At 45.4% G+C, this 25,349-nt stretch overlaps 1 protein-coding gene across 2 annotated transcripts in view; it reads left to right on the top strand.

The window, feature by feature from the left end:
* Positions 1 to 1,924: 1,924 nt before the first annotated feature.
* The window catches only part of GRIN2A (glutamate ionotropic receptor NMDA type subunit 2A), a 389,186-nt gene continuing 365,761 nt past the window's right edge, over positions 1,925 to 25,349 (top strand). Inside the window, exons 1-3 of one of the 2 annotated variants that reach the window (XM_080677101.1) lie at positions 1,925 to 2,886; positions 3,445 to 3,635; positions 5,018 to 5,449. In XM_080677101.1, the coding sequence (XP_080533227.1) occupies positions 5,036 to 5,449 (414 nt within the window). In that variant the 5' untranslated portion in view covers positions 1,925 to 2,886; positions 3,445 to 3,635; positions 5,018 to 5,035. Of the gene's footprint in view, positions 2,887 to 3,444; positions 3,636 to 4,233; positions 4,283 to 5,017; positions 5,450 to 25,349 lie in introns of those variants that run through there. The other variant, XM_080677102.1, reaches the window with a different exon arrangement.

The raw sequence follows: 25,349 nt of genomic DNA, 5'->3' as shown, positions 1-25,349 counted from the left end.
TGTGGAGAAAAAGGAACCCTTGTGCACTTCTGGTGGGAATGCAGACTGGTGCAGCCACTGTGGAGAACAGTATGGTGTTTCCTCAAAAAACTAAAAATGGAACTCCCATTTGACCCAGTGATCCCACTCCTAGAAATATATCCCAAGAAACTAGAAACACAAATCAGAAAGGATATATGCACCCCTATATGTTCATAGCAGCACAATTCACCATAGCTAAGATTTGGAAACAGCCTAAGTGCCCATCAGCAGATGAGTGGATTAAAAAACTGTGGTACATCTACACAATGGAATACTACGCTGCTGTAAAAAAGAAGGAATTCGTACCATTTGTAACAGCATTGATGGAACTGGACAGCATTATGCTAAGTGAAATAAGCCAGTCAGAGAAAGATAAATATCACATGATCTCACTCATTTATGGAATATAATGAACAACATAAAGTGATGAACAAAAACAGATCCAGAGACAGAGAAGCATTGATCAGACCATCAAACCTCAGAGGGAAGGTAGGGGAGGGTGGGGGGAAGGGGGAGAGATCAACCAAAGGAATTGTATGCATGCATATAAGCCTAACCAATAGACACAGACACCAGGGGGGTGAGGGCATGAGTGGGGGTGGGGTGGGGGGGGCAAATGGGGATAAGGACACATATGTAATACCTTAATAAAGAAAAAAAATAAAAAAGAAATCAAAATTGTAGTTTCTATTGGGGGGGAGTGGGATTAATCATGAAGGGGCACAAGTGTACTTTCTGGGGGTGATGAAAACATTCTGTACATTGTTGTGAGTGATGGTCCACACAGAGGCAAACAATTTTAAAACTTGAACTGAATCCTTAAGAGAAGTGCATTTTATTGTATATAATTTATACTTCATTTAACAAAATAGCCTAACTGCCCTGTGAGTCCCCAAATTAGGGTCCTGTGCCAAAGTCCAAGAAATGATCATCTCCATACAAGGGAAGGGCCTAACCCAGCTCAGCCCAATTACAGCCTCAAGAATGAGACCACTTCCCTATTTTCTGCCTCATATCACAAAACCCTTCATTTTCACTTATCTTCCATAATTCTCCACCCTTTCTCTGCCTTTTGGATAACAAACTCTAGAGAACTCAACATACAACAACCAGCTTAATAATAAACCCATTGGTGTCCAGGAACTGTGCCTCCTTTCTGTCTCCATTTCAGTAGTCACATCTGCATTCTTGGAAGAAGTCCCTTCCCTGCTAGGCCACCTTGAAGAGACCTCATATTTACTGAGCACCTACTATGTGCTGCTAGACCTTGTTGGCTTGCTCACCATGGTTATGTCATTTTCTTTTTAAAACAACACTGAGATGTGGACCAAAGTCACCCCAATAAATTTAATAAAAAAATAACCATGAGAAGTGGATATTTTTACTGCCCTCCCCATTTTCCAGATTAGCAATCAAAAAGGGAAGATAAATTACTGGCTCAAAAGTGATATCAGGCTGATAAGTGGAGGATGCAGGGTTGGAACAGTGACTGCACAATCTCTTACGATTTAAGACCTCTTTTCTTCCAGGGCATGAGAGGAGAAAACCACAGATGGGCATTGGAAGGAGAGAAATAGTAGAGCGTAAAAGGGGCAATGATCCTCCCTTAACAATGCTTTTCATGCCCAGTGGCCAGAATTCAAGCTAACCAGGCCCCACACATCCAGGCAGTCCCATGCTCTCTGGCTCGCCCCTGCTGGGATCTTAGAAGTAGCGGCCTCGGGGCGATTTTCATTTGGTATAACTTAGAACACAAGAAGAAAGCAAGTGGGGAATGTCAAGATGTCTTTACTTTTCAGATTCTGGCTTCCTGAGATCAGAGGAGTGGGTTTCCGCACCGGGGTGGGTGGCAAGGCATAGGGAGAATGATTGGAACAGATTCTGAGAGAGAGAGAGAGAGAGAGAGAGAGAGAGAGAGAGAGAGAGAGAGAGAGAGAGAGAACGTCTGTGCGTGGAGGGGGGATTGCTGTACTCAGCGCAAGGCACCGGGGGAGGAAGAAGCTGTACTGGAGGAGCTCTGAATAATTGATTCTTCAGCCGCACCAGACGCCCAGGAGCGGGCGTAGAGCGTGGTTTCAGCACCACGGATAGCGGCGCGCGCCACCGCAGGCGCCCCCGCTGTCAGCCAGCCACCTATCCTGGCCTTGTCGCCAGCGTGCGCTCTGGGAGCCGGTGGCAGCGCTCCGGGCCGCCGCCAAGGGACTGCGGGGTCTGCCTCGGCCCGCCTCCGGGGAGAGCCGCTGCGGGCGGGAGACGCCTTCGCCCGACGAAGCTTCAAGCCTCTTCGGCTTTCGCGGGGGCTGCTGCATCTCACCGACTGGGAACAAGTCCCTAACTTGGAGTGGAGGCGCCCCTGTCTTCCTCCTCCTCTTTTCCCGAGGCGACCGCAGCAGAAGCACGCCCTGGGAGCCCGGTTTTCCCAGTGCTGTGAACCAGGGTGATCAGGCACTCTTGGGACTCCCGCCGCGAAGCGGGGAGCTGAACGCCTGGCGCGGAGCTGGCCCCGCAGCGAAGGGCCCGGAGGGAGCTGTCTCCCCCAGCACCCCGCATCTCTTTCTGCCGCGGACCGCGGGGATCCCCGGTTACAAGCGCGCGCGCGCTCCCACACTCACTCTCACACACACTCGTCCTCACACACACCAGCCCGGAGCCTGGGCTGCGAAGAGGTCTCTCGGGCGCGCTCAGAGGACTGGGAAGCTGCTGTCGGAGTGGGGCAGGAAGCCGAGCTCTAGCTCTCTGTGGGAGGCGCCCAGGGCTTAGCCGGAGCATGGGGTCGGGTGAGAACTGAGAGTCGCGGCTGCAGCCATCAGCCCTGGAGATGACCAGGAGCGGCCACTGCTGAGAACTATGTGGAGAGAGGCTGCGGTGAGTGCTGGCGCGGGACGCAGGGCCCCCTTGGAAGAGGTCGGTGGAAGGCCTGGATAGAGGTGGGCGGCAGGACCGCAAGAGAGTCGTTGTATGGGAATGATCGCACCTCCCTCGGGGATCCGGGAACGCGGGAGCCCGAGTCCTTTTCCCTCCCCCATCTCCTCCTGCCGGCTCATCGCAAACTCAGCCATACCCCCTTCCCCTTCCCCCTCCCCTCCCCCTTCAGCAGCTCCTGGCCGCACAACTCCCAGCAGCCGGCGCTGGGGAGGTGGTAGGGGGTGAGGGCGGAGGTGCCCAGTTAGCTTCTCGTGGGTGGATAAATTGGGTCTCCAGGTTCTCCTGTGCGCTCTGGAGAGGAGCTCTCCATATGGGCCACAGGGTTTGAGGATTCGGTCTGGGGGCGTCTTGGTCACGGAGGTTCAGCTCCCCCTCTCCTGTCGAGCCCCCTGTGTGCACATAGGGGCTGTGAGCATTGCAGACTGCAGCCCGACACCCCCACCCCAGTCCCGCTCTCCTGACCCGTGGGGCTGACCCGTCTCTTCCCCGCCTTCGTAGAGCCCTGCTGCAGAGCCTCCGGCTGGGATAGCCGCCCCCCGTGGGGGCGATGCGGGCAGCGCGGGACAGCCAGGGGAGCGCGCGGGGGCCGCAGCATGCGGAAACCCGCTAAACCCGGTGGCTGCTGAGGCGGCCGAGATGCTCGTGCGCGCAGCGCGCCCCACTGCATCCTCGACCTTCTCCGGCTACAGGTACGTCCCAGCGGGAGACTTGGGCTTGGCGGGATGGGGAGGAGGAAGACTCGACCCAAGCGAGAGCGGGAGAAAGATCTAGGGAGAGAGGGAGAAAGAAAGCGGGCGAGGAAGTATCGGTAGCTAGGCGAGAGAAGAGCACCAGGGGGCGCTGCGGCACCGCAGGGCTCACTCACAGAGCTCTGAGGTCGGTGCGAGTTCTCCTTAACTTCCCCAGGTTCTGGCAGTGCCCGGCTTTAGGGCGCGCGCCTGTACACGCGTGCACGACTGTGCTGGTATTTGCAGGCACGCGCGCCTGTGTACCTGGCGCGGTGTATATGTGTGCACCGCCTGAGTCCATGTACGGACTCCGGATGGCTGTTGGCACCATTACGGCGGCATGTGGTTGTGCGCAGAAATGCGCGCGTGCTGTGAGCGAGTGGAGCCCCACTGCCCACGTGCACCTAAGACTTGATAACAGGACCTGCAGTGAAAAGCCTGGGGAGGGGCTGTACAGTTTATGTCGATTGGAGAGCTTCTTAGGAGCCTACCTTTAGCCCCACAAATTTTTTTTTTTTTTTTTTTTTTGCCAGCTCCCACGCACAGGCCCGCGGAGGACCTCTTTTCCAGAATTCTGCATTGCACACAGCGCGCGTGAAAGAGAACGGGTGTGATCCTGTGCATGTAGGGGGCGGGTCCTGGGGTCACTTTCTTCAGGGCCCCTCAGCGGGAGGAGGGGCGGGCCCTAAGTTCCTTCAGGAGCCCCGGAGACTGGAACACACAAGGGAGAGTTCTCACTCCCGAGCGCTTGGGGAGTACCTGCAGGAGAGGAATGGGGTCTGCAGCGGGTGCCGCCGCTGGGAGCCAGGTCTGCGCTGCATCCCGCGCGTTCGCAGGGGGCGGGGTCAGTCAATCCCACTGAACGCTGGAGCCAGGTTACCTCGTCTCTACGCCGCCTCCGCACGCCGGGCTGCTGTGTAGTTCGCTCTTTGTGAGCAGGGGGCGGGATCCATAACTTGGTCCGCTCTAGCGGCATGGGAGAGGAGTGGGTGACAGGTTTGCTCTGTGCGCCTACGCTCAAGGGCGGTGGTCCGCAACTAACTTGGTAGATTCGGTGAAAGATGTGGGCAGAGTTGGGCATGGAGAAGAGGCTGGAGACTGGGGCATGAGAAGGAGGGTGGATGAGAAGATGGATTTACCGGCAGGGTTGGAGAATTAGCTCGAATTGGAGTTGGATAGAGTTGGCGATGTGTCTAGTGACGTGGATGACGTCGGGGATCGGGAACGGAGTAGGTGACTCGGGCAGCCCACTCGGGTGGGCTCTCTACCTAGCTGGTAGAGCAAGGGGCGAGGTCTGGAACCCTCGCTCACCGCAGCCCTGACTCTCCCTCTCCACCTTGCAGGGACCATAAGTGGCGACTATGGGCAGACTGGGGTATTGGACCCTGCTGGTGCTGCCGGCACTTCTGGTCTGGCGCCATCCGGCGCAGGGTGCGGCGGCGGAGAAGGGTACCCCGGCGCTGAACATCGCGGTGCTGCTGGGTCACAGCCACGACATGACAGAACGTGAACTGCGAAACCTGTGGGGCCCGGAGCAGGCGACTGGGCTGCCCCTGGACGTGAACGTGGTAGCACTGCTGATGAACCGCACGGACCCTAAGAGCCTCATCACACATGTGTGCGACCTCATGTCCGGGGCGCGCATCCACGGCCTGGTGTTTGGGGACGACACCGACCAGGAGGCCGTGGCCCAGATGCTGGATTTTATCTCCTCACAGACCTTCATCCCCATCCTGGGCATCCACGGGGGCGCATCTATGATCATGGCTGATAAGGTAAGGCCGGAAGCGATGGTCTGCCAGGACTCCGGAGTGTGCTAGTCATAGGACAGCCACCCAAGGTCTTCGGGAGCCCCTGGTATCTTCTTGCTATGACAGGGGGTCGTGGACACTGACCCTGGTGAGAACCAGGTCCCACGTCTCCAGCCCAGAAATGAATGGAAATGCTTTTTGTCTTGGGTCTGAAAGTGGGGTACTCAGAGAGGCACTTTGGGTGTGCCGGGAAGAACTTGGAAAACACAGAAGTGTCATAGGGTGGTGGAATGCTTGGAGATTTCTAAGCAGTTTACAGATGCAAGCCCGGGGCCACTGCACCTAAGACTTGATAACAGGACCTGCATTGGAAAGCCTGGGGAGGGGCTGTACAACATGAAACAACATGGCTTACATTTCTATAATATCAATTTTACCAGGTTGCTTTGTGGAAAATGTCCATTTTTTCCTCTTGTGGTGACTAAAACTATTTCAAAAAGGATTAAACGTGGGTGTGTTGTGGAACAAAATGCAAAGTTTTTAGGTAAAGCACAAAAGAACAGAGAAACGTCATGCTTCAGTAGCCCCAAGAAGGGTGGAAAGTTTGAGGAAGCCCTAATGGCCACAAGAATGTGTTCCTCTAGCAGAGTGGGTGTGAGTGGAGAGGAGAACTGACTGCAGACCCAGAGCATGGAGGGCCTGATGCTTTCCTACATGTTCCTGGGGTGGAGCTGGAAGGCCCTCAGATGCAGGGGTTAGCACCCAAGGATGGGTTTTGGCACTGAAGTCTGTGAGTGTCAGAATGAAGAAAGGTGTGTCCAGATTTCTTGGCTTAGGATGAGTAGGGAGGGTCTTTCTGTGGACCATATGGGAGCGTTGGTTGGGAGAAGAGGGAAGAGAGACTTGGAGATTTGAGTGAGATATTAGGAGGGCTTGGTTTGAGAATCGTGCAGAAGTGTAAGGACTGAAGACAGTAGGAAGAAACTAAGAGAGGAGTGAGAAAAAAGGAAGGATTAGAGTTGTGGGTGCATTGCACCTCTGTTTAAGCTCCAGCAAGGGAAAGGGAGTCAGGAAGGGGAGGAAAGGGTAAATGTACTTGTGGGCCATGGTCCCCAGCCCTGAGACCTTCTTGGAGTATGTTCCTTAGGTAGTAGGAGACATCTTCATGGAGCAAGCAGAGATGTGTCATAGCAGTTTCCTTCTGATGCTCTCAAAGCACTTTTATATTCAATTCATCAAATCAGATTCTGCCTCTGCCTCAGCAATTCCCACCAGCTCTTATGGGAACTGTATTAATTCTTTCAGGTCTCCTGGGCAGCAGTACATTCAGCCCAAGTACATAACTGATGCAGTATCTTATTAAACATTCATTTAAAATGGTTTGCAGCCTAGCAAAATTCCTATGTGTGGTTGAACATTTTCCCAGCCACCTCTCAGTTTTGGGGTTCTTTCCTGGCGTGAGAACAGTAGGGGAACAACTGTGCCTTGTCACAAAGGTATGGGCCATTTCAGAACTGGAAAGGGACTTAGAGTCTATGAGAACACCCTTCAACTTTCAGATGAAGTGACTGAGGCGTATGGCAGTTAAAGACTTGGCCAAGACCACACAGTGGGTGATGGAACTAGATCTCAGGTTTTTTGGTCCCAAGCTGTGATCTCACATTCTACCAAAGTCAAGCCTATTCTTTAACTTTGTCATCCCATCTTCAGGAGGGTCAAGGAATTTCATTTTATGGGAGGTACTGAGCCATGGAAAGGTGCAGCAAATCAGAGCCCACAGAGCTTGCACATCAAGTGACCAGCAGGAGTGACCAGCCTTCCGATGAAGATATTAAAAAGGAGAACAGCAGTTTCCAGCAGGGATTTTAGTATCTAAATGTTACCACCAATACCTCCTCCCTTCTGAAGTTTTGACGAAAGTAGTAATACACAGAAAACAATAGCCATATTGAAAGTGAAATTTCTGGATTGACTAGGGCCCAGCACAATCAGTGGAGAAATCTGATAAAAGCTGAATTGGAGAAAGTGGCTGGAGGCTCACTCAGGCTTGGATGTCAGAGCTGGCAGGTGTGGCTCAGGCTCTCTCCTGACTCATACAACCGACTGTATGCAAAGTAGCAGGAACAGGGAATGGGCTCATAGCTGAGCACTCCCTTGATTGGCAGTGACCCTTCCCACTGTGAATGGCAGGCTCTGACTTACTACCAGCAGCTGCTCCTCTCTTGAACAGGGTATAAGAGAGGGAGCTTTGAGAAGTCCAAGAGCTGTGAGTAGTAGCATCCTCCTCTCATATGGAGTGAAAATTCCTTCCAGGGATTGGATAAGAGAGTGACCCCACTTAAGAGTAAAGAAGAAAAGGGATGCCCTGGCCAGGTGGCTCAGTTGGTTGGAGCATCATCCGGTACACCAAAAGATTGCAGGTTCGATTCCTGGTCAGGGCACATACCTAGGTTGCAGGTTGGATCCTGGTCGGGGCAAATAAGGGAGGCAACCAATCAATATTTCTCTCTCACATGAATGTTTTTTTCTCTCTCTCTAAAAATCAATAAAAAAACAACTACCGTATCCTTGAGTGAGGATTAAAAGAAGAAAAGGGAATCAGGAAATGGCAAGAGGGAGATGAGAAAGAATATTTTCAGAGAAATCAAGATTAGAGAGAGATTTAAGAGGGGATGGAGAAGAGAGGAACAAAAGATCCATTGACTCAAAAATGGTGAAGGAAATTGTATATTCCTCATTGCTGGGGCTTTCTGTCTTGATGGCAGGGAATCAAATATGTCAGTACAGATAATGTTGGGGTACATGCTGGGCCGCACGTATGGAATGTGCTTCTGATGTTGAGAAGGGTTGGGTTAAACTAAAGAGTGGTATTTTGAAAAACCTGAGTGTGTTAAAAAAAAAAAAAAAAGAGATTTTCTGAGATATGAACAGCCCTTCCTTCCATTAGTTAAGTTAATAGCACATCAAGTTGGCTAGTGCCTTTGCCACCTGTTTCTTTTGGAGCTGAATGCTGAATGCTAAATGCAGTTTTTTTGGCTCTGAAGAAACAGACCACCTTGCTTGGTTGGGCATGCCAGTGGTGTTTCTGGCCACAAAGTCTGAATCTCTGTCAAGGCCTCTCTGTTTCTGCCTGTGATGATATTGACTTGGTAAAGCCCAGAACATAACTGTTTTTGCTTTGAAATTGGTAACACAATAGAGCCCCCGTGGATAACAATGGCACTTACTTCGATTATCAATTACATTGAATACCTCTTCCTACCATTTTACCTTTCCCTCAGTCTACTTGGCCCTTGGGAAAAAATAGAAAGTTTTATAATGTGACAGATTTTTGTGGTGTTAATTGAATTTACAGTGAAGATGTTAATTTTTGCTTCTATCAGTGGGTGGTCTTGAGATATAATTAAGTTAGAGGTGGGAATAATGATTGATGTAGATAAGTTCTAACCACATCTTGGTTTGGCTATTTTGATCCTGTCCAAGTGGAATACATGGTGGTTGCAGTAGCAGCCCCTATAAATCAAGCATATGCACCAGTCCTATATGTTTCTGCTCAGTGTCCTTAACTCCTCCTTCCCTGTCCCCCTTATTTCTAACTACTTCATAGGGAAAAAGGCAAGGCTTAGATGTTAACTACATCTATCCATGTGGGTTAATGCTTTAGATGTTATTTCCTCATCTCCTCCACTAGAGTGCAAGTTCCCTGAGGACAGATATTTTTTTAAGTATGTTTATGTGTATGTGTGTATTTGAAAGAACAAATACTCCTCCTCCACAAACAGTTTATAAAAACGTCTTTTCATTGCAGAGTACCTAGAAACTACATTAAAATTTAAAGAAGAAAATAAAAATCTCCCTCTGAATCCTATCATCAGGAGTAACCACTGTTGACACTTGGGTCTATTTTCTTTCAAGCTGTGTTTATTTAGTTATAAATTCAGGATTATACTGTCTATATGGTTACCTTTATTGTACTTAGCACTCTGAGGGCTTTCTTAGTCAGAAGATTCAGTTTTTCTTTAATTTTGGAAAAAAACTCAACCATTATCTCTTTTTATTTTTTTAATTTAAAAATCTTTATTGTTCAGATTATTACAATTGTTTCTCTTTTTTTCCCCATAGCTCCCCTCCACCCGGTTCCCACCCCACCCTCTGCTCTTACCTCTCCCACTGTCCTTATCCATAGGTGTACAATTTTTGTCCAGTCTCTTCCCACATCCCCCACACCCCTTTCCCCCTGAGAATTGTCAGTCCACTCCCTTTCTATGCCCCTGATTCTATTATAGTCACCAGTTTATTCTATTCATCAGATGTTTTTTATTCACTTGATTTTTAGATTCACTTGTTGATAGATATGTATTTGTTGTTCATAATTTTTATCTTTACCTTTTTCTTCTTCCTCTTCTTAAATAATACCTTTCAGCATTTCATATAATACTGGTTTGGCAGTGATGAACTCCTTTAGCTTTTTTTAATCTGTGAAGCTCTTTATCTGACCTTCAATTCTGAATGATAGCTTTGCTGGGTAATCTTGGTTGTAGGTTCTTACTATTCATCACTTTGAATATTTCTTGCCACTCCCTTCTGGCCTGCATAGTTTCTGTTGAGAAATCAGCTGACAGTCGTATGAGTGCTCCTTTGTAGGTAACTAACTGTTTTTCTCTTGCTGCTTTTAATATTCTCTCTTTGTCTTTTGCTCTTGGCAATTTAATTATGATGTGTCTTGGTGTGGTCCTCTTTGGATTCCTTTTGTTTGGGGTTCTCTGCTCTTCCTGGACTTGTAAGTCTATTTCTTTCACCAGGTGGGGGAAGTTTTCGGTCATTATTTCTTCAAATAGGTTTTTAGTATCTTGTTCTCTCTCTTCTTCTGGCACCCCATAATTCTGATGTTGGTATGCTTGAAGTTGTCCCAGAGGCTCCTTACACTATCTTCATATTTTTGGATTCTTTTTGCTTTTCCAGTTGGGTGTTTTTTGCTTCTTTGTATTTCAACTCTTTGACTTGATTCTTGCGATCCTCTAGTCTTCTGTTAGATCTCTATAATATTTTTTATTTCAGTCAGTGTAAGCTTAATTTCTAGTTGGTCCTTTTTCATATCGTCAAGGGTCTCATTAAATTTATCAGCCTTTTTAGGAAATTCTTGAAAAACCTTATAACCGTGGTTTTGAACTCTATATCCAGTCGTTTGCTTTCCTCCATTTCTTTCATTTGTGATCTGTTTCTTTGTCTCCGCATTTTGGCTGCTTCCTTGAGTTGATAGAGTGGCTTTGTGTGCTAGGTGTCCTATAGGGCCCAGTGGCTCAGCCTCCCCAGTTACTTGAGGTGGACACTCTTGGTGCACCCCTTTATGGCTGTGTGCACAGTCTTGTTGTAGTTAAGCCTTGATTATTGTTGGTATCACTGGGAGGACTTGACTTCCAGGCCAATTGGCTGTGAGGAACAGCTGTGTCTATGCTGGGAGAACTTCTGTGCTGGAGACACCCTTATGAGACAAGACTTGCAAAAGCCTCTGTGCTCAGCTTGGATGGGGCGGAGTCTCAGGGCGGAGGAGACAGCAATGGCTTCCTGTCAGCCCTGCCCTAATAGGCCCCCGTGTTTCAGTGTCCCGCGGTAATTGCTGCAAGCACCTCTGAGAGAAAGCCGCCCTCGAGTTTCGCCTGCTGCCAGACAGTCCAGTTTCTCCCCAAATGAGTCTGGGTCCCCAGAGTCTTGCCCGGAACTGGAGTTCAGTGCATTCGGGAACTTTTTTCTCCCTCCCGGTTGAGAAAGCCAGTGGCACACTCAGTTGCCAGTCCTCTCTGCACGCGCGCGTCTCAGTACCTCTGCCTCCTGCATCTCCTCTGAGTCTCAGTGTGCTTTTCTCTTTCCTTCTAGTTGTAGAATTTCCACTCAGCCAGCCTTCCTGTGTTTCTGGATGATGTCCGTTTTGTCTTTTAGTTGTAGTTTTGAAATTGTTGTTCAAGGCAGCAGTTTAGGTGCTAACCTATGCTGCCATCTTGGTTTCTCTCTCAGCCATTATCTCAAGAATGTTTCCTCTATATTGTCTTCATATGTAGCTACTCCATCAATCCTCCATGTATATTAACTTAAACATTTCGCCCCCTAGTTCTCTATTTCTCTGTGCTATGTTTGGGAAGGTTTCTTCAATTCTATACTCCAGTTAACCAGCTCTTTTCATTTGTGTCTGATCTATTGTTTTGCCTATCTGCTAAGTTTTTCATTTCAACAATGGTTTATTTTATTTCCGAGATAAATAACTAGTTTCTTTTCATGCCTTCCTGCCTTTTTTGTTTTTTAAAAAACTCTTCTTACCTTGTGGATGTAGATACCACCTCTATCTCTTTGAGGATTTAAAAAAATACTTGTCATAAAGTCCTTTTCTGATTGCTCTAGCATCTTTATTTCTTCAGGTATGAATTCTTCTATTGGGCGAGTCTGATCATTGGATATCCTCAGATATTCCCTAATTTGTGTTTGTAACTTATTTTCAAGGCAGTTTTATGTATTCTCCTGCCCTATATCTGTAAGGGGGTGTGCTTTTAAACCAGAGCTCATATCAAGAGCTCAGATCAGAGCTGCCTTCCTACGCTACATACCCAATGGTGCAAGCTTGGGTCCCAGTCTCATGTGGATGGCTTAGTTTTTGGCTCCTTGACACAGACAGGAGCATCCTTTTTGGCTGCTGGTGGACGGTGCAGATGTTTCAACCTTATTCATAACTAGCAGCATGGTTCTGCCCCTCATCCCCTGTTGGATGTTGGGACTTCTGCTCCCAAGGCTCATATTGGACCCATCCGTCCATGGACCATGTGGCTTTGATTTCTGTTTAAAATTGTGGAGTCCCATCTTTTGGTTCATTTGTTTTTAGGGAGCCCTCTCTATTTTTGATCTGTGATTCCCTTTGCTTATTTCCAAGTACTACTATGTAAATTTTAAAATATCTATAAATTTTATGTTTTAGGAGAAGAGGGAGGTTATTGAGTGTGTTCATTCTGATTTGACTCAGTTATATTTCACAATTTGCTTTTATTTTTTCAAACTTGATTATGTATTCTTGGAATTTTCCCTTATCATTAAATAGACTTTTCAAACATGATTTTAAGTGGTTTCAGAGTATTCTGTTTATACCATAATTATTTTAACTATTCTTCCTTATTTTCTACCTTTTGTAAGTTTAATTACTAGTCCACATGTGCGTTCTTTCTGGCAACTTGTGCTGCCCTTGCTCTTTGTATTTGTTACTTGGCAGATGCTTGTTGATTGAATGAATGAAGCCAATTGGTTCTGTTGCTAGCTTGCTGCAGTTTCTGGGACCACTTACCACACTGTGGTTCAGGGCTTTCCATGCAGTGTTTGTTTCCTGAATGCTGACTAATTTCATAGGTGTGTGCCAAGTCTCCTCTTCTCTCTAGTAGGAAGATAATTACTAGCCATCTTAGAGATTAACAGAAATTGGGGGGCTCCATACAAAAGGCCGTGTAGCCCTGCTGAGTAACAGCTCATCAGCAGGAGGTGGAAGTTGCCCTTGTAACCTGGCAGCTCTGGAGTTCGGATGTGAGAGATGAGCCTTTCCATTAAACACTAAAAGCTCATGGAAAGGGCAGACATGCAGCACATCAGAATGTTGGTGGAGCTCACTCTGGAGGCAATGGAGGCATCGGGTAGTTCCTGGGAGTGGGGAGGCCTATATTTAGCCTTTTGATGAGGCATGTCAGATGCAATCATCAACTCCTCCTCACATAACTCATTCGGGAGCAACAGGCATCAGTAATCACACGGACCCTTGGTAACTGTGGTCTGGTGGATTTCAAGGGGGGGAGTGCTTATCTTCTCCTTTGTAGCCTCAGGTGAAAAATGCTCCTCTAAGTAGAGTGGGGAAGCGAGGGGAAAAGAGGGAGGATGGGTGAAGAAGGGAGTGGAAAGAGACAAATAGAATCTTGTTTTTTTAATGCATTGGTGGTTTCTGATAAGGCCATGGGGTCATTGAGAGGTTCTGTTATTAACCGGTGTGTTTCCTTTGTCCAGCACTTCTCTTTATTATTTAAATTTAAATTGCTTGCCAACATTTTAAAGTTAGTTGCCAACATCTAAAGACATGACATTAAAAAAAAAAAAATCCAAATTTCATGCTTCTTTGAAAAAATCAGAAGGCCTGATCACACTGGGCCTATGTTTCCCGTGGCAACAGTTGGCTGGAGAGAAACAGCACCCGCCCCCTCATACAGAGCAGGGTTCTTTCTCTTCTCTCTTCAGTCCTCAACTTGCCCACTTCACCCTTTGTGCTGTGGACTTGGTCCTGAAGGCACTGGGCTTGAGATCCTTGATGTAGGTGAAGAAAATAGCTGTTCTTTGTTAGGAGGCCTTGCCTGGGCATCTCCTTCCCTCCCAGGGGCTGCTCCTCGGTTGGTGGCTAATTCATGGTGTGCATGTGGCCATGATGCTGTGTTCCTTGCTGCCACCAATAATGTACTGTAGTATTTTGTCCTTTTAAGCCCACAGGCCTTCAGTCCTTCTCAACCAGCCACTCGAGTCGGAAGATCCCAGAAAACCTTAGACAAAGAATCTGAGGATCTAAATTCCATTTCCAGATGTGAGTGTGACCTTGAGAAAGCCCTTCACCTTTCTGAACCTTAGGGTCTCCTGAGTGAGCTCCACCAACATTCTGATGTGCGTGTCTGCCCTTTCCACGAGCTTTTAGTGTTTAATAGAAAGGCCCATCATTCACATCCGAACTCCAGAGCTGCCGGGTTATAAGGGCAACTTCCACCTCCTGCTGATGAGCGGTTACTCAGCAGGGCTACACGGCCTTTTGTATGGAGCCCCCCAATTTCTGTTAATCCCTAAGATGGCTAGTAATTATCTTCCCACTAGAGAGAAGAGGAGACTTGGCACACACCTATGAAATTAGTCAGTGAAATGAGGGTTTGAGGTGATATTATCTCTAAGTCCCCTTCCAGCTCTGAAAAACTGATGGCCTTCAAGAAAAGGCTGGTGAGAAACATACGTATCTGTGAGCAGTAGTTGTCTTTAGGTGGTAAACTCATAGCTGTCATAATTTTTTTAAATTAAAAAATGTCATTGTAGCGTGGTTAATAATTTGGATCTCAAGTTAGGGTGTCTGGGTGTAAATTCAGAGTCCATCACGTACCTGCTGCGTGATCATAGGACAGTTCCTTAATGGCTCTGAGCCTCAGCGTCTTCATCTTTAATATGAGAATAATGATAGTACCTACTTCATAGAGTTGTGCCATTTAAATGAGATCATGGATATAAAGTATGTAGCTCAGTGAGTGACTTATAATAATAAATACTTGCCCTAATCGGTTTGGCTCAGTGGATAGAGCGTCGGCCTGTGGACTGAAGGGTCCCAGGTTCGATTCCGGTCAAGGGCATGTACCTTGGTTGCGGGCACATCCCTAGTAGGGGGCGTGCAGGAGGCAGCTGATCAATGTTCCTCTCACTGATGTTTCTAATCTCTATTTTTTTCCTTTCCTCTCTGTAAAAAATCAATAAAATATATTTAAAAAATAATAAAAACTTACTACAGAAATTCTATGTATTATGTCTATATTTTGTAGTTTCTATTTTTCTCCAATGTACATGCACTTTTTAGTAACCAGAGAAAAATGATGAAGGGTGAAGAGGGAATCCCCTGCAGGAAGCTGGGAATGAATTCCACAGAACCCTTAGGAATGGAGAGTCCAACATAAAATGACTCATACTTTCATAACTGGGACTACCAGAAGCTTCTTTTGAGTTCGTTGGACTTGCCATGAGCTTTATGGTAAACTGAAGATTAATTATGGCCAATGTGAAAGTGTCTGTAAGTGGAGACTGTCTCAGTGACCTTTGCAGTAAATAACTCCACCAATTGAATCAGATGTTTGCACTGGGCTTAGGGATTTAGGGCGTGGACATATATAGTTTTTATTTCATTTTTGCCAAGGATAAAGTAACTCAGTGATGGCCTGGGGAACCTGGAAGCCCCAGGGACATGATTAAAGAATCCCTTTGTGCAGATGAGAAAATAAAGGTCCTGACTTTTGCAGTGATTTTTTTTTTTTAGTCACACAACCAGAATACAGGTCTTGGGGGATTATTCTTCTGCTTTTATTTTATTGCCCTTTCAAGTGAATCATTCTGAATGCAGTTAGTTTAGGGAAGGGGCTTAGATTCAAGAGAGACAACAGATTTTGATGTTAATATTTTGGTTGTCATAACTAAAATGATTAAGATGTTGGGTGATGGAATGAAAATTCAGAACTGCCTTTGCAGATTGAAATGATGAGCTTATACTCCAGACTGCGCTGGCGGGTTTATGGAGGATTTGCACTCTTGCAGGAAACAGATGTGGCTTTCCAACTCGTTTGAGGATGACTTTTGCAAGGGTCATGAGCTAGTGAAGTGCCTGCTGAATCTGGCTCATGGATGCATTAGTATTTTATTTACCACCGTAATATTTAAAATGCTTGAATTTTAATGTGTTTAGATGAGGCAAGCATTGTCAAGTTCACTAGAGCCCTCCACGCTCGCTGTTATTTCACATATAGCCAGATTCACTTTTTATGCTAACTGCATGGTCTCTGCAATCATTTGAGATTGTGGACCCCCACCCCCCGTCCAGGCACAGGGGTTTTATTTGTTATTTGCTTATTGTTTTGCATTGAGCAGATGCTCCTCAGATTCTAAGTAGTGATATGGCTTTTTAAAAAGTGAAGTCCACATTTTTAGAAAGATAATGTCCGAATCAGGATTGGCGATAGCTCCATTATACCTTTATATATATATTTTTAAATAGATTTTTTTTTGATTTCAGAGAGGAAAGGAGGGGAGGTAGAAACATTAATGATGATACAGAATCATTGGTCAACTGCCTTCTGCACGCTTCCCACTGGGGATGGGCCCTTGACTGGACCTGAACCTGGGACCCTTCAGTCCTGAGGCCAACGCTCTGTCCATTGAGCCAACCAACTAGTGCATAAGTTTTTATATTGATAGGAGTGCTTTCAGCTGCAAGTAAAAGAATATTTGACCAACAGTGGCTTAAACCATTAAGCTATTTAGGATTTTGTTGTTTAACAAGGAGCCCCAGGTATGGTTTGGTGACTTAATAACCCACTAAGGAGTCAGGTCCTTTTCATTTTGCCTTCCTCAGCTGCTGGTTCCTCTTGATCACAAGAGGAGTGCTTCTTTCCGGCCATCACATCTTCACATGCCAGCATTTAAAACAGGAAAAAAAAAAGGAAGGATAGAAAAGAAGCTTTCTTCTTGACTCTCTATCCTTCCATTTGAGTAGACTTCCCTTATGTTTTATTGGTCAGAATGGGTCACATGCCACCCCTTGAACATCACTGGTAGAGAATAACATTCAGGATTTGTCTCTAAGAATGGATAGTTGCCACTGAAGCAAAATTTGCTTCTGTTAGCAGGGGTGTAGGAGCAATGGTCAGGTGGTATAATGGAAGATGTCTTCAGCAACACTAACACCATTACCTGTAGACTGGACTTATTTCGGGTGTGGAGTGGGTTAATATTTAAAGATGAATGTTAAAAAAATTGCAGTTTGTCCAGAGGAAGAGCCTCCAGGATTATGTGGGATCTAAATGACATAAGAGTCTCAGAAGAAATACTTAGGGAAGTTTATCCCAGAGAAGAGAAATCTCAGTGAGAATGTGAGAGATAGGTTTCACTACTCTGTAGGCTGTTAGGAGATAGAATGTTTAGTCTTAATATTCTTTTGTTCTGGGGACAGAACTGAGGCCAGAAGATGAAGTTATAAGGAGTAAAGTTTCAGCTTGATATGGGAAATAAGCTTTGGAAATTTGGTCTCTAATAGAAAACTGTGATGTTTTATAGAAGAATAAATGTCTGTCAGATGTGACGGAGTGGAGAGTGGACTGCCTGTCTGTCAAGAACGGGCTGGAGAGTTGGACTCACATTGACCAGACTGGATTGGGCCACTTCTGAGGTCCCTTTTTTTTTTTTGTAAATCCTCACCCAAGGATTTTTTTTTTTTTTCTAGAGAGAGCGTAAGGAAGGGGGAAGAGGGAGAGATAGAAAGAGATAGATAGATAAACATCGATGTGAGAGAGACACATCAACTGATTGCTTCCCGCACACCCCTATCTCCCAGACCTGGGCCAGGTATTGAGCACCAATCAAGGTACATGCCCTTCACCAGGAAGCAAACCTACAACTCTTTGGTCTCCTGGCCAGCGCTCTAACCATTGAGCAAAACCGGCTAAGGTTCTGAGGTCCTGTTTAACTCGGAGACTCTGTACCTCTCAAATCCTTGAAAACAACTTTTTTACAGTCTCCGAGTCCTGGTACCCTTGGCCCGTGGTCGGCAAACTGTGGCTCGCGAGCCACTGCGGCTCTTTGGCCCCTTGAGTGTGGCTCTTCCACAAAATACCCCGGCCTGGGCGAGTCTATTTTGAAGAACTGGTGTTAGAAGAAGTTTTAGTTTAAACAATTTGGCTCTCAAAAGAAGTTTCAATCGTTGTACTGTTGATATTTGGCTCTGTTGACTAATGAGTTTGCCGACCACTGCCCTAGGCCCTTGGATTTGGCTGAAAACCAACATCCCCACTTTCTGCAAGTATATGAGTGATTCAGTTTAAATTTGCCTGGCATGGGGGAGGAATTTATGAGCCCTGCATCATCACCTCAAATCCCCAAAGGACTTTACATCATCCTGAAGGATAGAGGATATTTGAAAAGCAGGAAACCTATGTATATGTCAACTCTCACACACATATATAAATATAAACATAAGTAGGTCAGCTGGTATCATATTTACTAGTGGAAGTGTTTTTGGCTAAGAAGCACATCTACAGAAGACGGTGTTTAGAATAATTGCCACCAGTCTCCAAATGGGAAGCACTTGCAGTTGCACCTAGTTCATCATGATTACTTATTAAAGTATATTTACATTTTTTGCACATCTTACTGTAGTAATCCTTTTACATTCTAAAGAGATAGACTGAACCCTCTCTGGCTTTTCAGTTGTCAAATTCTTCTTCTTCTTCTTCTTCTTTTTTTTTTTTTTTTTGGTCTGTTGTACTCCCCTGTGTTTTGAGCATTTGCTCAGGGCAGAAATGCTCTGGGGACTATTCTGTTGTTTATCTATTTTCCCTAATTTGCCCCTCACATCTCCCAGGGAAAAACAGAACCTGAAATTGCTTTCCAAATGCTTTGTCTTTCCATTCAAATTTTACAGTGTTCTGTATAATGGAAATGGCTGTGTTCTTTCTAATTATTTATTTATTAGAAAGAGGTAATCATGTGCAGAGTAAAAAAACACAAAACCACCCCAATTAATAGCATATAGCATTCAGAGAAAGAGTATTTGTGCAATTACTGCACAGCAGACCCTCAGACACATGTTCTTCTCCACGGAGGTGACCATGTTACTCATTCAAAGAAAAAAAATTAAATAGGAATGGTGGCTTGTTTCCATTTGTAATTTAGGTTGAAGTTGGTATGTGACAGGGACCTGTTCCTCTTTTAAATCTCACTGACCTCTAAGAGGTGGATGATTTTCTGTTGCTCCCCAACTGTGCCTATTTCCCCCAAACAAAATAAAGACCCATTCTAGAATATAGGATCGCTTCTGAAAAGCTCTGGCACCACAAAGCTAGACCCACGTGCTCACCCAAGGAATTGAAGATAGTTGGGAATGGTTTGGGGGAGAGTCAGGATCATTTTATACACTGATAAAAGCAATGGACCCTCCCCAGAGCAAGCACCTTCACAAGCATGCATCCCATACATATTACATGCAGTTTTAGGGCTCACAGACCTTCTGAAACCCATTCACAGACCTTCTTAGAATTCATTAATTTAGTGCTTTATTTATTTATTTTTAAAAATATATTTTATTGATATTTTACAGAGAGGAAGAGAGAGTTAGAAACATCGATGAGAGAGAAACATAGATCAGCTGCCTCCTGCACACCTCCTATTTGGGATGTGCCCATAACCAAGGTACATGCCCTTGACCGGAATCGAACCTGGGACCTTTCAGTCCGCAGGCCGATGCTCTGTCCACTAAGCCAAAGCAGTTAGGGCAATTTATTTGTTTATTAATATGTTCATTCTTCAAACATTTATTGAGCCTGTACCCTGGGCCTAAATGTTTTATCGTTATATCTATCATCCAAATATTCGCTTTGATGTAACTCAGAACCTAGTTGGAGACTGGCCTCAGAGTGACGCATCTATGGTGGGGATGGTTTGGAGGGCTGTGGGAATATAGAGGAGGGCCCCTCATTCAGAGGTCTGAGGGTGCGAGTTTGTCAGAGAAGATGCCCTACAGGTCTGTGCTCTAGAGTCGAATTAAAGAACTCCTGAATTAGAAGAGGCTGTCCTCCATGTGCCTGCTCTGCAGGTCGCATCCAGTACAGTGAAGGATGAGCTGCAGAGTGGAGGAGGCTGGCTCACCGAGGACCAGACGCCAGTTTACAACCTGGGCCTTTTCCTCTTAACAGGCTCCTCAAGGCTTCCGGGCTCGAGTGTTGTTTGGATAGCTCCTGAATTTTCCTCTGGAAGGCAGGTCTCACAATCCAAACATTGAGCTTTTTGCCAATTTCTGTTTTGTTGTTGCAAACCGTTGAATGTCTCCTGCTCTGTTTCCTCTCTTCCAAATTAGAAAACTCTAGCCAAAAAGACCAAGTGGCATTTGAAATCCACATTGTCTTGCTTGCTTGTCTGTAGTCCTAGGGCTGAAAAAACCCCCACATATTTGCCAGGTGAATTGTTTTCAAGCTAAAATATTTGTAGGGATGAGGAAATGTAGTATTGGCTGACTTTGGTGAATAGAGTCAAAACCACAGGAAGGGAGTGTTAAGTGGTATGAAATGACAGGCTTGCTGTGGCTCTGGTGGTAGGTGATGGGCATGGCTTCCACCCATGGGATCTGGGAATGGTGGGCTTTGGGTGAAGATTGAACTTCATGGTCAAATTACACTTTAGTTAACTGCTAGTGGTTTTGTCTTGGTTAATTAGCACTTGAATGCTACTTGGCAGCATTCAAAGAAAGACTTTAATCATGGAAAATTTCAAGCACATAAAAAAGTAGAGAGAATAGTATGATGAGTCCTCGTGTTCCCAGCTTCAACAATTATTATTCTTGTTTTATCTACTTCATCACTCTCCTTACCCATACCCATGGGGTCATTTTATAGCAAATCCAAGACATCATTATATTTCATCTATTAAAATGTCAGTATAAATATGTATGATGTCAGAATAAATATATCAGTATATATCGCAAAAAGATAAGAATTTTAAGAACTGTTAAAAAATAACTTCAGCTAATATAAAAGTAATCTCATGCATGCACATTGGGAGGTTAGTGAGATTCAGAGAAGTATAAAGAAAATAAAAATCACCATCCACAGACAATTGCTAGTGACATTTCAGTATATTTCCTTCTAGTATTTTCTATACCTTATATATAAGCTCATACATACTATTAATTATATAATTTCATATGTAGCTTTTAATTTACTTAATTTATCAGAAGCATTACAAATTATTTGTAAGCATTTTTATCTGCTGCATTTTCTATGTTATAGAAACATCATTATTTACTTGATAATTTAGATTGCTTCACATTTATAATTATGAAAAATAGCACCTCAGCCCTAGCTGGTTTGGCTCAGTGGATAGAGCGTCGGCCTGCAGACTGAAGGGTCCCAGGTTTGATTCCGGTCAAGGGCACATGCCCAGGTTGCCGGTTTGATCCCCAGTTGGGGGGCATACAAGAGGCAGCCAATCCATGATTCTCTCTCATCCTTGATGCTTCTCTCTCACTCTCTCCCTTCCTCTCTGAAATCAATAAAAAATATAAAAAAATATAGGACCTCAGTAAACCCCTTCATAATGAAATGTCTGAATTGCAGATTATTGGTGTTGAATTGAACCCTGTGGCTGAAATTACTGGGCCACTGTACATCAAGAATGTTAAGGTTCTTGATACATACTTCTAATTGGTTTCCAGAAAGATTGGAACCCTGGACACTTCCCATAGCTGTATTAAAGTGCCTCTGTCACCTAACTCCAGGCAGAACTTGAAACAAAAACTTTTTTACTGGTATCTCATTGTTCTAATTTGCATATATTTTATGGCACCTGCTGTGGAATATATTTTAATTTAGTCACACTTCTTTGTTCTCTAGGTGTTGCACATTTTAACCTCTTTGAGATGTCTCATTGTGTAAATGGAAAAGCTCAAAAAATGATGGAGTCCAATATAAAGTATAGTGAAATAATTTGAATTTTTAAAAATTAATAAATATTTTGAAGCCTGGCAGGGAGTTCTGTGATTATTCATTCTTAGTCACCAGGCATTGCTCAACCGTTGTGTCTGTATCAATGTTATTTCCAGAATTGCTTTAAAATGTAAAATGTCCCGGCAGAAAATCATTTCGTGGGACTTGACTATTATGATTTGCCAGGAAGTGGTAGAGAACCATGTCTTAGTTAGCCCGTGATGTACTCATGTTGCCGGCTTTGTGCTGAGCGGTAGGGATGTGAAACCATAGCTTGTTTCTTTCTCTAGAAAATCGAAGGCGGGATGAGGATGTCACAGTGACTGCCCTGAGATTGGAAAGGGATATTGCATGGGTGACAAGGAATAACTGTTCTCCTTTCCCATGGTAGGGGTGGGCCAGACAAATGAGTTGCAAATACAAGTGGGAGGGACTTAGGGTTGATATTAACAGATGTGTGTGTGGGGAGGATTTCCCAAATATGTAACCTCTGTTACAGCATGCCCATGTTATGGACTGAATGTTTGTGTCCTCCATAAAATTGATATGTTGAGTTCCTAACCCTCAATTTGATGGTGTTAAGAGGGGAGGGGGGGAGCTTTGGAAGGTGACTAGGTCATGAGGGTGGAGTCCTCATTAATGGGATTAGTGCCCTTATAAAAGAGATCCCATAGAGCTCCGTCACCCCTTCTACCATGTGAGGACACAGAGAGAAGATGTCCATCGATGAACTAAGAAATGGATCCTCACCAGACACTGAATCTGCCGGTGCCTTATTCTTGTATTCCAGCCTCCAGAACTGTGAGAAATAAATTTCTGCTGTGTGCCCTTCACCCCCATCTGTGGTGCTTTGTTATGGCAGCCCGAGCAGAATAATGCCAAAAGGTTGGGAGGTACTTCAAGCTTCATCCCAAGCTTCCCTTGTGCTTTTCTTCTACTCCTGAACTGGGAGGGAGTTAAGATGCTCCAGATCAGAACTCACACCCCCACGTACTCTAACACTGACTGCTGTCTTCTCCGGGTGGGGTTTCGGTTCTGGCAATGGGGCTCACACATTGAGGCACCGAGTCCTTGTCTTGGAATCTTTCCTAAAACACACAGGACTTTCAGGTTCAGTGTTTCCTAAGAATTTTTACTCAAATAGCCTTAGGGGGTGTGGTAGACAGGATAATGGTCCCCTGAAGATGTCCTAATCCCTGGAAACCTGTGACTATGTCACCTTATATGGCAAAAGATACTTTGCAAATATGGATCTTCAAATGGGGAGATTCTTCTGGAATATGCGGTGGGTCCAATGTAATCACAAGGTCGTTACGAGAAGGAGAGAGGGCAGTGAGAGTCAGAGAAGGAGATGTGATGACAGAAGCAGAGTTTGGAGTAATTGCCTTTGAAGATGGAACAGGGGCCATGAGCCAAGGAATGCAGGCTGCCTCTAGCAGCTGGAAAAGGCCAGGAAACAGAACCTCCCCTGGAGCCTCCTGAAGGAACACAGCCCAGTGACACCTTGATTTTAGCCCAGTGAGACCCATTTCAGACTTTGGGCCTCTGGATCTGTAAGAGAACAAATCTGTGTTGCTTTAAACCACTCAGTGTATGGTAATTTATTACAGCAGCCATAGGAAACCAACCCCGGGGAAAGTCTGGTAAACACGCTGCTGGGCAGGCTGCCCCCCATGTGGTCTTTTCTCTGTGCTTTACCTTAAATTCATGCAGAGTATGCATACCATCTCATACTGTAACTGCATTGGTATTAAGGCCAGAATAATTTCAAAGTGACTTATCAGATAGATGTCTCAACTTTTCTCTTCACCAAATAGTCAAGCAAAAGTCATGCTCCAGAAAGTTCTACCATGTTTATTCTCTGCACATGTGTATGTCTGGACCATGCATGCCTCTGTCTGAGAAACCTAGGAGAGTGTGTGCTTTGAATTTAGACAACTCAAACTTACTAGCTCTATGTCCTTGGGAACACCATGTAACCATTCTGAGCCTCAACGTTCTTATCTATAAAATGGGTTAGTAGTAATGTCAATTCTGCAAGGTTGCTGTAAAGATCAATAATTATCTGTGAAAAGTATATGTATAGCACATTGTTTGGCACATAGAATAAAGCATACTGTGTAGCAAGCACTGTTCTAACACTAATATAGTCTACGCATTAACACTTCTCATCTTTGCAGCAGCATGATGAAGTAGGTTTCATTATTATCCCCATGTTACAGAGGAAGGAACTTAGGCCCAGAGAACTTAAGATATATGTCTGAATTCACACAGGGGTAAGTGGTTGAGCCAGCATTTGAACACAGCTAGTTTGGCTCTTGGGCGTGGTTTCTTAAACTTGGCACTGCTGACATATTGGCTGAATATTGCTTTGTTGTGGGGCTGTCCTTTGCCTTGTAGGATGTGTGGCAGCATCCCTGGCTTCTCCCCACTAGATTCCAGAAGCACTGCCACACCCCCGGTTGTGACAAGACAAAATGTCTCCAGACACTGCTAAATGTTCTCTGGGGGGCACCTTTGTCTAGGTTGAGAACCACAGCTCCAGGTTTTGAAGTCTGATCACCACGTGGTACTGTCTACACGGTGGGTGTTTAATAAGTGAAATTTTCATTGCACTTTGGGCCCCATGTTTCACTAAACCTTTGAAGCTCTAAGCAGACTAAGGTCTGTTAATGCTCGTGTCTCTTTATCTAGGCAGCACCCCATGGGGTCTGTTTCCTATTTGGGGGTTGGTGTCAGGACCAAGCGGGACTTAGTGTGCGAGGATGTTAACACTCTTCGCTGGCTGCGCTGGCAGTGCAGGAAGGCTGCGGCAGCTTGAGTCAGGGCACCGAGCAGATTGCAGCAGGCAGACGCTGGTGCACATAGGTGCTTAATATTCTTTTCAGAAGGATGATTCATTTGCTCACACATGGCCTTACTGGGAGTTGTCTGAACAATTAATGTGCCTCCACCAAATTATTCATAAGCAGTTGCCCCATCATTCTTGGACCTGGATGGGAGAAAAGGGGTCATGAAATTCAGGATATCGGGGACAGAGGAAAGAAGAAGAACTAATCAATAATGAGCTTTCTGCTAATTGGGGCATTTCTCCAAAATACATCGAGATCATGTTTTATTTCTGAAAGGAGTCTGTTAACGTTTAGGATTGATGAGGGTTAGTGAAATGGCCTGGAAGAATTCATCAGAGGGGCCAAATCTCTGCTTCAACTGCACCAGGAAAGGCTCTGCCTCCGACTATTCCTCAGACTCTGAGCAGCTGAATCACAAATTCAAATCCTCAGCCACACTGTGACCACATGAGAGACTAGAGGGATCTCTGATCCTACCCGTGACCAGGAATCCTGTCTAGAAAGTACATTTTAATGAGGCCCGCCTGCATGCAGCCTTCTCTTTCATTCCTAAAGCCACGTCTGGTGTCCTGCTTAGGGCAGAATTTCAAAGCCAGATGGAGCCTTGCCCAAGTCAATGTCCCATTCACGGTTCATCTGCCCTTGGTCCACTGCCCTGTGTGATGTGTGTTGCTAATCACTTAGTTTGTGGAGACTGTATCCCACTTATGTTTCTGACTTCACCTTTTCCTCTTTCTAGCACCCAGTTTTGGGGCAGGGTAGGTGCCCAGATGTTTTAAATAAGAAAGTGGCACAGTA

The sequence above is a fragment of the Plecotus auritus genome (assembly GCF_963455305.1).
Source record: "Plecotus auritus genome assembly, chromosome: 7".
NCBI lineage: Eukaryota > Metazoa > Chordata > Mammalia > Chiroptera > Vespertilionidae > Plecotus > Plecotus auritus.
Note: the sequence above shows the minus strand (reverse complement) of the source record. Positions and strands in the feature narration are given on the sequence as shown.